This window comes from Taudactylus pleione, unplaced genomic scaffold, assembly GCF_031769625.1.
Source record: "Taudactylus pleione unplaced genomic scaffold, aTauple2 ptg000329l, whole genome shotgun sequence".
Classification (NCBI taxonomy): Eukaryota; Metazoa; Chordata; class Amphibia; order Anura; family Myobatrachidae; genus Taudactylus; species Taudactylus pleione.
In genome coordinates this window covers 11576207-11592720 of record NW_028284730.1, presented here as the reverse complement: position 1 = coordinate 11592720, position 16514 = coordinate 11576207, and the positions used below count along the sequence as shown (strand labels likewise).

Below are 16514 nucleotides of genomic sequence, written 5' to 3'. Positions count from 1 at the left end.
AAAGCAGAGAGGTGTCAGAAAGTCTTGTGGTCTGGTGAAACTACAGTGGAACTTAATGGCTGGGTGCACCCGCTAATGCGACCCCCGATGGTTCAATGGGATGATATATCGGATGGCGGTACACACCGCAAGATCCGGTGAACGACCTCTCGATATATCGTTCACCTGTACCATCCATATTCCTAGTGTCGGCAGCTGGGACGCTGGACCTTGCTGTCAGAGCGCAGGAGCGTACATTGGGGGTCATTCAGACCCACTCGCAAGCGGCAGTACGCTCGCAAGTGGGCCGATGTTCCCCACTGCGCACGTCGGAGGGAGCTCCGTCGTGCGCATGCGCGAGACCCGGACTGCGACAGCCAAGCTGTCGCTCCGGGTCTCGCACCAAAGGGGGCGTGCTGTCGATGTTGATTGACAGCACGCCCCCTTTGGTGGGCGTACCGGGGGCGTGCCTGCCATGGGAACGCCTACCGTCTGAAGCCGGCCCCACTGACATCTCTATCAGAGCCAAAATCACTCCAGGGCTTGTTGCAGGGAGACCCTACCGCAGGGTCTCCGTCGCAAGTCCGATGGTCGCGATGGTGAAGACCATCGCGACCATCTTTTTGGACGCTCGTATATGCTGTGGGTGGTGACCCACAGTTATACGAGCGTCCAGGAGGACGCCCCATTTTAATGGAGGAGGGCCCTGATTCAGAGCGAGCGCTCTGGTCAGAGCGTCCGGCTCTGAATCAGGCCCATAGTGCATATATGTTGGTCCAATTCGGGATGTCGTCTGAGAAATTGTCTAGTGTGCGCCCAGCTTTAGGCTTAAAATTCAAACGGTAAGTATGGTGCAAACCAAATACTGCTCACCAGCCAGGTAAAATAGCCTATCGGGTGCCGGCATCATGTTATGGGGAGGCAATCAGTGGTAAGGCCTGGCGATATTCTTATGATCATGGGAAGATGAACTGAGCACATTACAGCAGTGTCCTGGACAAATTCACTAAGCAACTCACCTGGTCAGGACATTTGTCTTTGAACAAGGCAGCAATGTAAAGCACACTGCAAGGGCAAGTATGGAGGGGTTTTAAAGAACAAGATGGATGTCCTATAGTGACCCAGTCAGAGTCCTGAGCTTATTCCCATTGCACGTCTGTGGCAACACCTCAAACACGCTGCCCAGCGCCAGTCCCCGGGTGACCTGACCAATGGAACATGATGAATGTTTTGACTCCCGAAGACAAATTCCCATTCTAACAAATACACATTGCAGACTGTTAGAGACTTAAGTGTGAAAAAGGGATGGGGGCTGAATAGCGTTTCAAGGCACTGTACATGCCAAGCAGTGAGGTTTATAGTATAAATAGAATACAGTCGGGTGCATAAATATTGGGACATTGACAGAATTTTCATATTTTGGCCTCTATTCACCACCACAATGGCTTTGAAATGAAACAAACAAGATGTGCTTTAACTGCAGACTTTCAGATTTACTTTGAGGGGAAATTACATCCAAATCAGGTGAACGGTGTAGGAATTACAACGGTTTCTATATGTGCCTCCAACTTTTTAAGGGGCCAAAAGTAATGGGACTATCAACTCAAAAGCTATTTCATGGACTGGTGTGAGCTATTCCCTCGTTATTTCATTATCAATTAAGCAGGTAAAAGGTCTGGAGTTGATTCTAGGTGTGACATTTGCATTTGGAATCAGTTGCGGTCGACTCTCAATATGAGATCCAAAGAGCTGTCACTATCAGTGAAGCAAGCCATCATTAGGCTGAAAAATCAAAACAAACCCATCAGAGAGATAGCAAAAACATTAGGTGTGGCCAAATTAACTGTTTGGAACATTCTTAAAAAGAAAGAACGCACCAGAGAGCTCAGCAACACCAAAAGCCCCGGAAGACCACAGAAAACAACTGTTGTGGATGACAGAAGAATTATTTCCCTGGTGAAGAAAACCCCTTCACAACAGTTGGCCAAATCAAGAACACTCTCCAGGAGGTAGGTGTATATGTTTCAAAGTCAACAATCAAGAGAAGACTTCACAAGAGTGAATATAGAGGGTCCACCACAAGATGTAAACCATTGGTGAGCCACAAAAACAGGAAGACCAGATTAGAGTTTGCCAAACAACATCTAAAAAAATGCATTACAGTTCTGGAACAACATCCTATGGACAGATGAGACAAAGATCAACTTGTACCAGAGTGATGGGAAGAGAAGAGCATGGAGACGGAAAGGAACTGTTCATGATTCAAAACATTCCACCTCATCAGTGAAGCATGGTGGTGGTGGGTAGTGTCATGGCGTGGGCATGTATGGCTGCCAATGGAACTGGTTCCCTTGTATTTATTGATGATGTGAATGCTGACAAAAGCAGCAGAATGAATTCTGAAGTGTTTCGGGCAATATTATATGCTCATATTTAGTCAAATGCTTCAGAACTCATTGGACGGCGCTTCACAGTGCAGATGGACAATGATCCGAAGCATACTGCAAAAGCAACCTAAGTTTTTTAAGGTTAAAAAGTGGAATGTTATGCAATGGCCAAGTCAATCCCCTGACCTGAATCCGATTGAGCATGCAATTCACATGATGAAGACAAAACTGAAGGGAAAATGCCCCAAGAACAAGCAGGAACTGAAGACATTTGCAGTAGAGGCCTGGCAGAGCATCACCAGGGATGAAACCCAGCGTCTGGTGATGTCTATGCGTTCCAGACTTCAGGCTGTAATTGCCTGTAAAGGATTTGCAACAAAGTATTAAAAAGTGAAAGTTAGATTTAGGATTGTTTAGTTTGTCCCATTACTTTTGGCCCCTTAAAAAGTGGGAGGCACATATAGAAACCGTTATAATTCCTACACCGTTCACCTGATTTGTAATTACCTCAAATTAAATCTGAAAGTCTGCATTTAAAGCACATCTTGTTTGTTTCATTTCAAAGCCATTGTGGTGGTGAATAGAGGCCAAAATATGAAAATTCTGTCAATGTCCCAATATTTATGCACCTCACTATGTGCTGCAACCAATAAGACATTAGTTATTATCAGTGTAGTGAGAGTTATACAAAAGAAAGAAAACGTCAGGCTGGCTGCATAAATTGCTCATTATACCATAAACCTGTGATTAAGGCGTTATATTATTTAAGTATAAGTAAACATTACAGTCTTCCTCTGTCTGCACATTTACCAAGTGCCCTCATTTGTCTGTAAACTTTACCAAGTACCCCTTGTGTATGCATGTAATTACCAAGCACTCGCTGGTCTTAGGAAGGCAGGTCTCATACAGGCAAGTACATTACCACCAGGTATAAAAGTGTTATTATTCATAATGCTGATACAGGAGGACACGGGGGTGGGAAAACTCCTTATACTGTAACACAGGAGGGATAACACTGAGATAATATTGTGTGACTGAGGAGACACATTTCTCCCTCACTATGCACAGTCTGGCAGCCAGAAACCTTCCTCACACCCTGCACAGTCAGAATGCACATAGATGCATCATATTACATCATTCAGATGTACAGATCAGCTTTTCAGAACCAATACAAACAAGACCAGAACAATATAGTTACTGGACACGGAGTAAACAATCATACTAGGAACCTAGCTTTATATTACTACCCACGTATGCGACTACTAGAGCACATGCACACGTATAATGACCATTCCAGGTGCAGAGTACTATGTAGAACTAGGAGGAGAGCTGGGTAAGATGACCATTACGCTCTCTACAAATCTGTTCAATAACGTTACCTCCATCCTCTCGGGGCTATCTAGGCATCATGGTTATTATAGACATGTATGTGGCAACCTCGGAGATAAATTATCCTGTTTTTGCATGAAAGTCTGTAAATGCTTAAGCCACCTATATAAGTGCTGTCTAGATGATCACCATACCAGGGACTGCTTGGGTTGTGTACCAAATAGAGAGTGTAGAAAACGCCTGTAGAATACCCAATGTATGCGGCACGCATGGGCAGGGAGGTGACTATGTCTATCCCTTGCTGTGTAATAATCATCTGTAGATCCCAGGCCACCGGCATCTCACTGCCAGTTAGCATGTAGTTGCTGGCTCTGGGGAAGATCAATATCTCCAAACTGTGTACAATGACTCCACACATATAGAACACATGCTGATGCAACATATGAAAGATCTGTCTTACCATGCAATGACCACACTAATGGTCTATATCAGAGGTTTCCAAAGTCCATCCTCACAGAACCCTAACAGGCCAGGTGTTAAGGATTTCCAGGTGTTAGGGATATCCATGCTTGACCTCAGGTGCTTCAATTAGTACCTCAGTTAACGTTATTTAACCACCTGTGCTCAACCATGGATCTCTCTAAAACCTGAACTGTTGGGGTGCCTTAAGGAGTGCCTTTGGGATCCTCCGGTCTATATGGATTTTCAACCAACAAGTACATATGCTGTCCTTGTTCTTGGGGGAGACGATCTAACAGAAGTACCCCTTCTGCTACACCGAGCATCACCACAAATCTGTGCATGCATATTCCCTGCGCTAATAATGTGAAAGACGCGCACGGTGTACTCACGTATATCGATTCTCTGCTCCAGGGGCAGGGGATTACTGGTCCGGGACACAAGTTTGGTGAGACATGTGGCAGCTAGTAACTGGGAATAGGAAGACTGGCGATAGAGAGAGAAAAGGAAAACCATAAATTACTGTCAGAAGGAGAAATAACCAAGACATGAAACTTTCACATATGAAACACAACAGTAAAATAAATAGTGGTGTGAAAAAGTTTTTGCACCCTTACCGATTTCTTCTACTTTTGCATATTTGTCACACTTAATTGTTTCAGATCTTCAAACAAAATTGAATACAAGACAAATACAAGACGAGTAAACACAAAATACAGTTTTTAAATGATCATTTCATTTATTGAAGGAAACAAATTATCCAACAGCAACTGGGCCTGTGTGTAATAGTCATTTAGCCTTTAGTTACTAATTCAATCAATAACCAAATTGAATTGACAATTCGGTCAATAAGACTAGACACAACCAGGCTTGTTGAACCGGATACTCCTTTCAAATCTGAATGGTGGGTCACACTCGGGATTTTGTTCACAGGTCCATTCCGGGTGTGACCCAACTTAGACCCCTTTCAGACTGGTGGGTCGAGCTGGCACTTATGCCGGGTCGATGACATCACCGCCATCACCTGCTGAAGTAGCACATGGAAATGAGATTCTTCCTAAGCAGTGAATAGGACCCCCGTTCACACTGTGCGGCAAGCCTGACTGAACCTATGTTCAACCTGTCTTGTGACCAGGTTTGAAATTTCAACCTGGCCCTTTCACACTGCACAGTAACCCTGGTTGCTTCGCAGTCACGTGCAATAACATCACTTAAGTACAACCTTAAAAAATAGATCTCCTCTGGTGGCTAGTGTGTCTAGTCTAACGGAACCCAATTATCAATTCAATGGGTTCATTGGTTGAATTAGTAACTTAAGCTCGGTACACAATGACACGATCAATTGATCGGCCAATATATGTGGTGCCCGTCGACCAGTGTGCACCAGCGATATGTCTGTGAATGACGGTGTACACAGACATATCGCTTTGGCTGTACTGAACAGCCGCTGGACAGATGTATCGCCAATACACAAGCAGCGGCAGCCGCGGGGAGGGGGGCACCCACGACCCGCCCCCCGCCCAGCGGGACCCGCGGCTGCCTAAAAGATGATGGTCGTTCAGTGTATATGAACGACCATCATCTGCAGATATATCTGCTAGGTTTATACCAACCTTTAGGGTGGGTACTCCCGCCGCAGGTCATACATTACATTTTTGGGTCGGTCGTGGTGCACGGCGCAATCAGAAGATATCATGTACGAGGTGGTGCAGTTTTAAGAAGGAAGGAACAAGATATTGTTCCGTCAGTGTGTATATGCATTCACGGATGGTCCGGGACCAAGGGAATTCGTCCCTACCATCCTCCCGATTGCCCATCGTTCTGATGTGTACCCACCGTAAAGTATAAATTCACACAGGCCCAGTTGCTGTTGGAGGACTTTTTTCCTTCAATAAATTAAATGATCATTTAAAAACTTTATTTTTTCTACTCATGTTGTCTCTGTCATTTATTCAATTTTGTTTGAAGATCTAAAACAAGTGTGACAAATATGCAACAATAGAACAAATTGAGTAGGGGGCAAAACATTTTTCACATCACTATATTTAAAAAAAAAAACCTAGTGACCTTCCCGCTAGTTGATTTGGTGAATGAGTCTGAATAGTGTAAAAATAAGCATTTTGAATTAAAAAAAATTCTATTGTAAAGGAAACTGGGATACACTTACTTAGGGCCCAAAATGCAGTAATCCCTTTCCTGTGTGATTTACTATTACCATTAACAACACAACTGTGTATAACCAATAAAGGTACAGTATTTATCTTCTCTGTATCTTGCTTTCATCCAGCCACAAAAAGCGCACTAATTGTCCACCTTGTGCATGAGTATCCCCAATACTTACACTCCCTCGTTCCAACAGGAGCTGGCACTTGCTCAGACACTCTGGGCTGTTGGTGAACTCCACAAGGGCTTTCTCAGCCTGCAGCCGTGTGCTGGTGTCTGTAGTTTCATAAAGCTGCTTGCACAGGATCTCTAGCTGGGCTAGACTCTGGTAAAGAGAGAAATGTGACGCTCATTATTGAATACTGGAAGTCTGCTGAGGAAGAACTGATGGATTAATATCAGCCCATGCATGTTTAATTACATCATCTGCAGTGCACTAGACACCAGAGTAGGGGGTTGCCGCGCGCTAGCCACCAGAGGCGGGGGGGGGGGGGGGGGGGTTCGCTGCGCACTAGCCACCAGAGTAGGGGGCCGCCATGCACTAGCCACCAGAGGAGATAATTTTCTACACTGCCCACAAGCAGACAGGGTTTTTTACTGTACTACAATAGGCCAACAGAGAGAGCTATTTTCTTTATACAAGATACAAATGCAAAAAACCATGATCTAATATTTTCTTGTATCCAGGAAGGGGTCCCTTTTGTATACTGGCTACCATAAATAGGTCTATCTTTTAAAACCAGCTGCAAGAATGGGGTCCTGCTGGGTATACTTTCCACAGGACGGGTTCTATTTTGAATACTATCCTCTAGAATGAGATATGCATCGGTCACCTGACTTCTCTCTGTATTGTGTAATGCAATGTGTGCTTGCCACTTACAAGTACATTATACTGGACAATGGGGGCGATTCAATTCAATGAGATTTGAATAGTGCCAGGAAGGAATTCCCAGAGCTATTCAATTGCCCATGCTGTGCCCTGCACTTAGTCGAGAGTTGCTGGTTACAGTGCCTTAAGCTGGGTGCTTAGTTGGGGAAACCGGGATTCTCCAACTTAAGTGCTGGCCTCGATGCTGTTAGCGCTAAGCCAGAAACCAGCATTGCGGCCCCAGTTTAGTCGGATTTCTGCTCACACCTCAGGAGTGTGCGAGCAGGAATCCTCTAGTCGGGAGTTTACAGCGCAGGCAATTGAATAGCTATTCAACATCGCACTGAATTGAATCGTCCCTACTGTATAATGGGTTTGGCACCGCTGTGCGTAATATACTATATTACTGCAATATGCAGAACATATATATGTGTCCTTTCACTACTCAAAAACAATACGAACCCTTTCTCATCAATACCAATCATAGGGAGGAATTCAATTAAATGCGATGTTGAAAAGTGCCAGAAACGATCGCCCGGAGCCATTCAATTGGCCACGCTGTAACCAGCGACTGGAGGGTTTCTGCTCGCATCTTCCTAAGGATGCTATGCTAGTTGCGGGCGAACCATATGCACTGAGAGCATCACACCAGGTACTTAAAATTGGAGAATGCCGTTTACTACGACTAAAGTTTTGCTATTGGGCGCGGTAAACTGCATCTCCCGACTTAAGTGCTGCAGCGATGTAGACAACTGAATAGCTTCGGGCACTCATTCCTGGCGCTATTCAACATACCATTCAACTGAATTCCCCCCACAGTGACTTACACAGCTACTCCCCAAACACCTGTGCAGAGAATTATTATCCAAAGGTTGGCATCTGTGGCCATTTTACTATTATCTAATAATACACCAAGGTGGCGATTAATTTTTTTTCCCCGGGGGCTATTATTAATTGAATTGATGCTCCATTCGGGAGCGAACAGCCACCAACGCTGACATTTCTGCCCGCAGCCTCTTGAGGTGATGAGCAGAAATGTGCAATAAGATGGCACTTTTGGGCTTCCAAAGCAGTAATTTGGACGGGTTTAGCAACTTTGCAAAGCTAAACCCGATGCTTATGGGCGCGCACACGTGTGCATCACACAGAGTTTTTAAAAATCCCAGAAGGAATGGTTTATACTGTAGTCAATTTTTTTTCTGGTTTACATTTTCTACCAACAAAGTATTTAAGACTTGGACACCAGAAAAAAAATGATTGGTGGTATACAAACAGTTCACGTACTTGAATGTATGTGAATGTCCCGTGCATCACAGAGAATCACCCTAGAGCTACAAGCATAACATGCAATAAAGGGATGGAATGGAGTTGCTCTGCATGCCCAGTTTCTCCTACCAATTCTGCTGCGTGTGTGGATCTGAGCGCTCAATCAGTGCACCGGACCAGAGTGTCTAGAGAGCAGCTGCCAACAAGAAGAGACAGACGTCTTACCAAGAGGTGGGAGAGTGTGTGCATAGAAAGCACAGTTCTGTCTCCTAGTGGTTATATTCTATACATATATATTTTTTATGGAATGTTTAACTTTTTCCTGACCACTTATGATATTTATATGAGCCAAAATGTTTGATATAGAAAGCTTTTTCTTTAAACTCTCTCCCGTGCGGCGTATACTATAGACCAGGCATGGCCAACCTGTGGCTCTTCTGCTGTTGTGAAACTACAAGTTTCAGCATAACCTCCCACTGATCAGCTGGTAAAGCAAACTAGGACTTGTAGTGTCACAGCAGCTGGAGATTGGTCAGGCCTGCTATAGACCATCTATAGTTAATACTGTATTGCATACACTATCCAGCGCATTAGAAGAGCAATCTGTACATATATATATCTTGGACCAGGGTTCTTTCACAGACTCCAGGACTTGCCCCCATGCTGGGCGGCACTGCCGCGATTATGTACCCATCTCGCCGGGATATTTTCATTCTTAATGAAAATATACCAGCTATGTACCAAGGGGAACTCGCAGGGACAGAGGTTGTGGTAACCGCTGTTCCTGGGAGGTATATTCCTGGCATTTAGGAGAAGTCTTTCAGAGGAGTGAGAGACTTCTCCGGGGGAAGCCGGCCCGGGAGCTGCCGAGAAGAAATCGCAAGATCTCTCTCCTGCACCTGGAGCCTCCATAGGCTTACATCTGAAGATGGTGTAAACTACCAGGGCTAAACCTCCAAAAAGCTTTTTGGAGTTTAGTATATAGGGGTCACATTGTATTCCCCATTGACAATAATGACTGCGATCTGATGTGCTAATTAGCACTTCGCCTGAGAATCTCCTGCGTTGTGCCATTAGTACATAGCAACGACACATACAATTATGCAGCAACTGCAGTGACAGGTGTATGGTGCTAGAATGAACACTACTGGTACAAGTGGTCACAGGAAATCTCTGCTGTACGTCTGGCGGTGGCGCAGCCCCACATAACCTTCATGGTCAGAGATCAGACGCTTAATCCTATCTACACCTCTGGTCCCAAACTCTAACTTGTCTATGATAATGAAGTACATGATACTACATCAAGGGGGCCCTGCGCTGTCTTTCCAAGCTCCAAGAGCAGGGCCTCGTGACTGCTGGCTTCACATTCAGGCACTTTCATTGGAAAAATGGTGGAAAGACACCAGCAAGATATTTAATAGGTGTTTAGGGGATGAAGTATGATGAAAGTACGGCGCTAGAGCAGAAGATAACAAAGGCTCCACCATTAGACACTGGCGCCATATTTCCGAAGAAAAAGCAGACGGTTTGCCCTCACTGCCTTCACAAAGAGTGCTGAAAACATAGTGCTGGCCCTGCGCAGAAGGCAGCAAAGACTCTGCCACTAATGCCCGAATCTTCTCTAACCTCTGCACAGGTGCCAGCGTCATAGTTCTTGGGAAACGGAGCTCATGTAAATAGCTTGCACACGGACCCCTTCATTTCTTAAAATGCCCCTGGAAATGTACTGCAAGTATTTTAAGGTGCTTCTCATCCTATTTTTCATAAAGTTTGGGCTTATTGGGTTCCCTGTTTTAATCAGCCTTTGTCTTTAAGCTTTTTGCCTATAGTCCTACTTATTCCACCCAATGATAGGAGTGCCAATATATTTCCACTTCTCATTGTTCTATAGCAGTTGATTGTTTTTGTTTTTATTAAAACAAAGATGCATTTCCCTTACAAGACCACATTGGCATAGAAGTAGCATGACAGCCACATGATTTACCTTCTACGTGTCATGCATTCTTACTACAGTAAAATATTTTATACCCATAATAAAACAGTATATATACACACGCGGGATTCCCTTCTCACAGCAGCTGTACATCGCAGGTTACACACTTTGCCTTTTCCTTTGATACAAAGTCATGTGAAAGAGAAAGTGCATTGTCCTTCAAATATGTGTCTGTACACAGGATATACTAAACAATCAGCTAGCTCTAACCAAGTCCTGATATTGTATAAATTTACTCTCATGTGACGAATAATCCATAGCAAAATTACTTTATTGTTTAGTCAACAAAACAAAACAAAACAGCAAGTACACCCTTCACTGCTGATCAGGAGCATGCTCTGAGAAAAGGCAGAGAACCCCAAATCTACATCCATGTATCTACATGGTACTGTGAACACGGTGTATGTTACATTATATTTTTTTTTTACTACCAGAATTAGACCGTACAAACGTGGCGTTCATGGGACAGTAACCAGGAGAAAGCCCCTTCTCTCCAAACACAGCAAACAAACCATTGCAGTACAGTTTCGGAGGCATCTAAACAAAACTTCTGCAAATAATATCCTGACAAAGCAGAGTTGCACTCAGTGTACCACCACAAACAAACTCAAGGATAGTGGTAGAGGGGTGATGATTTATTCTGGATGCCTTACAGTCATCGAGTCCAACATGAACTACTCTTCATACACAGGGGTCAATCCTATTCCATTCGATGTTCTCGCAGGTGTCATTGCGGCAGCGCTTGACAGCAGCCCAGATTCGCTTTAAAGTGTTTGCAGCCCCATAGGGATCTGAGCAAAATTAATCGAATTCAGGCTTGGAGTGGCCCGCGAAGGGTGCGAGGTGCCGGTCCGTGGCCGACGTTTTAACCCAGTTGCAATGGCAACTCACACCCTTTGCATAGAATAAGACTGACCCCATGGAATATCGTAGAGGATAATGTGAGGCCAGTGTCCGACAACTGAAGCTAGGCCAAAAATGGCTCATGCAGCAGGAAAATAATTCTAAACAAGCCAAGGAATTAACTCCTTGATTAAAATATAATAATAATTATTATAATAATAAATCAATACATTAAAAAAACAAACACACAAACATCAATAAAAAAAATAGCAGAAAATAAATATTTCACCAGAGTCGTCCTCGGGCGCAGCAGCGGATCACCCACGCATGCAGGAGGCTTCTATTAACACAAGACACCCCCTGCAGCATTAGCATAGTTACACACAGCAGCGGTGTCCAAAGATGCAGCGGCTGTGTGTAATGCGCACATCTCTGAATCAGCCCCTAGAATCCTAAACTGTAATGAAGCTAATACAACAGCCTCTGATGAAATCGGATGCACTTCAGAGAAACGCATCAGCCTGTTGAAATTTGATGTTACCCAGGATTAATATATTATCTAGCACTATGCAAACGCTGAGGAGAAGAATAGTGGCTGATGCTTCCACTAAGTGGACCCTTGCTGCACACTTGGTGAGATCTGATCTCATTAATACAGTGTTCAACGTATGCCGGGAAGTCATTGTATTGTGTCATGTCCTTAATTATCTGTCTCCCCATGAGGAGGAGGAGTACTATTGGACATTCTTTGCAGTCCTTACTATCATTGGCAGTCAGAGTGGCTTTCACTGTGAGCATATAACAAACCACTGGTGAGAGTACATCATTACATTTATCCATCATTTTGGAATAGATTACTTGGAAAAGCTGTTTAATTGCATCATTACAGTGTAGGCTCTATACCAACATCTATTAGCCCTGGACTGATAAAACATGTGCTGCTAATTTTATCGATGTTTGCAGTGGCGTGAATTCATCTCAGACGCCCGTAGGCAAGTTATCGCTGACACTGTAATGTAGCAATTTGCATGCAAACAGGCTACATACAGACGAAGGCAGCAGCTGACGGTGTGACACGGAGCTCTCCACCAGTGTATGGTGGTTTCTCAGGTGCCGGGAAGGGGTGCCATGTATTGGGCGGCCGTGACAGTACTCTCCGGGTACATAGTTACAGCCCTAAGTGGGGTGAATATGTTGTGGATAATGGAGGAGGTGCCCCTTCAGAGCTGGAGCCCGGCGGCAGGCGCCTCCATTGTCTCCCATAGTTCTACCCCTGGAAGTTTGTGTAGATGTTATTTAATGTATTGATTAATTGTTAGATCATCTTCTGACCCATGGAAGTCTATATAACATTTTTTAATTGATTAGTAAAAATATTTCTGCTACATTATTGTGGTATATGTATTTGCTCCTTTCTCTCTGATTGCATTTTTTGGAGGGGTTCCAACCAATCCCCATTGGTAGCTGCTGTATTGTTATTATTACTACTACTACTATATATCAGCGGTTCCCAACTCCTCCATTACAGTCCAGGTTTTATGGATATCCATGCTTGAGCACAGGTTACTTAATTAGGACCTCAGTTAATTTGACCATGTGGGCTCAAGCATGGATATTCTTAAACCTGGACTGTAATGGCCGGAGTTTGGGAACCTCTGCTACATATTATGCATTTGCTCCCCTTTGTGATACTTTTAAAGAAACAAATCAAGGTTTTGGAACAGGCAAGACAAAGTGCAGAGCACATTCCTATGGAGAATCTGCGGATGGAGTCTTATAGAAAACAGTACTACTGATAAGGTGGTTCTATAAATAGTGTGAGGTTCGCATACAGCGTTATGTTGTCTTATATTTTGTTAATGGGTGACAAGATACAATCTGCAATGAGCTATTTGTCAAATGAGATAAGTTTTACTACCTTTTAGGACTTTATGAGGACTAAATGGTTATTGATTATGTATAGATATGTAAAAACACAGATTTGAATTACTGTCTATCTCCCAGGATGGTATAGTAGAGTAAAAGGCAACATGAGTGACCTAGGAAGTACAGAGGGCGTGTTACTGGGCGATAAGGAGATGGGAGGGGTGTAAGTACATATAAGAGGGTAATCTGCCTACCCAAGATAATGCAGACCTGTGACACAGCACTCAGTGCACCTCCGTCCCCATAGGCAAAATACAAATGAGCAAAATATAATTTTTATTTTTTGCAGTACATTTGTAAACTCTACTATTTTGCCTTATGGTAACTATTATGACATAGGAAAAACCCACCACAAACCAAGCTATAGAAACTTCTTATTACTCTGCAAACTCCATCATTCCAGAAAACTAAAGTACAGTATGTTTTGCTGTGTTGATTAGCCTATAGGACCTGGCTCTCCTGTAGAGAAAGAATACATACAGGCAATAAAAGCTGGGATAACATTACTATTCAGAAATACTCGTCCCCCCACCAGTATTGCCACATTATCTGAATGGACAACCCTATTCTGCTCTCTCAGTTCCACTGCCCATGCCTGCAAGCTAACCCATGCATACACCCGGGGCCGATTCAATCTGCAGCGGAAGCTGGCGGGACTCGCCTGGTAACTTCTGAAGGCAGCTTCTGTCTTGAACCCTATGGGGGTGTGAAAAGAATCTGCCTACACTAATGCGTGGATAAATGCTCAAAGCAAGCGGCCACCGGCAGCTCGTGGCTAACTGGATCTGCCCCAAAGACCGTGGGTAAAATGGCAAGTTCACTCTTACTGCGTTGGCTGGTATGGCAATATTTTTGGTTAAACTGTGGCTATAAAGGACTTTTTTTGATTACCACTAACCAGGCTCAGCACCGCAATAGGGGCTCTAGTATCACTCATGCAAGCTTCCAGGTGTCATTGGTACACAGAACTGCAGCATCATCAGAAACGTATAATTATCTTTGGTACTTGGTAACTTACTCTTTGGTATAGTTATAACAATACCCAAACACTACAGCAGCCAGTGCAAATATAGCAACACCCCACCCTCATTATCTCAGTGTCACTATCACACATTCCACCCCCTCACCTCGGTCATGTCCCAGCTTTTTAAAAACAAACTCTAAGGAATGACGTATAACTGACCCATGATGAGAAACATTAAAGTGTGTTTATATATGAGACATCGCACTCCCGATTGTAAATGAAATATATAGGTTAGTAGTGACTGACACCACAAGGTCTCAATAGAGATGAGCTATTCCTTATAATACAGATATTTTCCTGATGAACACAGAACTGGTGACAGACAATTACTACAGATATTATTTACAGGAGATTATACAGACAAACAAACACCACTTGGATATTAGAATATGCACACACCTCTTTTATGGGTTATATAATGTGAGATGTACATATTAATAACTAGCTTTTGCCCGCCACTTCGCCCCCAATGAAATCGCTTCTGCCAACATTTTATTTGAGGTGTTATAGTTGTACTGCTGTGCTTAGGGGCCCTGTTGCGGAATTGGCCCACGTTACCAGCAGCGCTATACAGACTGGTGGCAGCAACACATTCACCCACCACTAACACCAATGTCACTGTGTGCCCAGTGCACAGACTGCTATGTAGCCTATCCTATTCACCCATCACTCACACCAATGTCACTGTGTGCCCTGTGCACAGACTGCTATGTAACCTATCCTATTCACCCACCACTGACACCAATGTCACTGTGTGCCCAGTGTACAGACTGCTATGAGCCTATCCTATTCACCTACCACTCACACCTATGTCACTGTGTGCCTTGTGCACAGACTGCTATGTTGCCTATCCTATTCACCCACACCAATGTCACTGTGTGCCCAGTGCACAGATTGCTATGAGCCTATCCCATTCACCCATCACTCACACCTATGTCACTGTGTGCCCCGTGCACAGACTGCTATGTAGCCTATCCTATTCACCCACCAGTCACCCCAATGTCACTGTGTGCCCTGTGCACAGACTGCTATGTAGCCTATCCTATTCACCTACACCAATGTCACTGTGTGCCCAGTGCACAGATTGCTATGAGCCTATCCCATTCACCCATCACTCACACCTATGTCACTGTGTGCCCTGTGCACAGACTGCTATGTAGCCTATCCTATTCACCCACCACTCACCCCAATGTCACTGTGTGCCCTGTGCACAGACTTCTATGTAGCCTATTCTATTCATCCACCACTCACACCAATGTCACTGTGTGCCCTGTGCACAGACTGCTATGTAGTCTATCCTATTCACCCATCACTCACACCAATGTCACTGTGTGCCCTGTGCACAGACTGCTATGTAGCCTATCCTATTCACCCACCACTCACACCAATGTCACTGTGTGCCCTGTGCACAGACTTCTATGTAGCCTATTCTATTCATCCACCACTCACACCAATGTCACTGTGTGCCCTGTGCACAGACTGCTATGTAGCCTATCCTATTCACCCATCACTCACACCAATGTCACTGTGTGCCCTGTGCACAGACTGCTATGAGCCTATCCTATTTAAGTGAACGTTGGCCCAAAGCTCCTCTACCCCTAACCAGCTGCGCGCATGGTGCCACAACTATAAATTTTGTTTTGTTATTGCTCAGCTTAACTGACAAAACAAAGTGCAGGTTATTTCCACTACAAAATGGATCAGGCGTTTTTGCTCCAACTTGGAACAGACAGACACAAGGATCTTATTATATAGTATAGATTACACTTAAAGGAGAAATTATGTAAAAATGCAGAGACTGTATCTTGCAGCATGTACTAACCCTCTGATACAAATGAAAGTATGTCATCGGCCATGACACAGTCATGTATCGTTCATGTACTAAACATATATCGGAACATGAGGTTCGAACACTTTCACAAATTTTTGAAGGATCTCACACACCTCTCTATGGGGGGAATGCTATTACTGGCAATGTCTCTGTAATGCTTGGCTGCACACATATCAGCCAGTTAGAGTAACATGGACATCTCAAGTTTTCCTGTGTACCTCTATGAGGTGCGAGACAAAACTTGCGATGTAGATGGCCCCGAAGTACCATTACGTAATGACACATAGTAGCGCACTGAATCGCCTCTTTGTATTACAGTACAATAATATTAGAGGTATAAAGTAAGCCCCTCATGCAAGAGACACTAGATGAATATAGAATAGCTGGATCCAATGAATAGCTGCATGCATATAATGTAATGATGCTGGATATGTACAGATATTACT

General features: G+C 44.1%; 1 protein-coding gene across 2 annotated transcripts in view; it reads right to left on the bottom strand.

The window, feature by feature from the left end:
• The window catches only part of XPO7 (exportin 7), a 92455-nt gene that overhangs the window by 72842 nt on the left and 3099 nt on the right, over window positions 1–16514 (bottom strand). For both annotated transcript variants that reach the window (XM_088443394.1, XM_088443395.1), the window contains exons 2-3: window positions 6496–6642; window positions 4547–4640 (exon numbers count right to left, since the gene is read on the bottom strand). In XM_088443394.1, the coding sequence (XP_088299520.1) occupies window positions 4547–4640; window positions 6496–6642 (241 nt within the window). The remainder of the gene's footprint in view (window positions 1–4546; window positions 4641–6495; window positions 6643–16514) is intronic.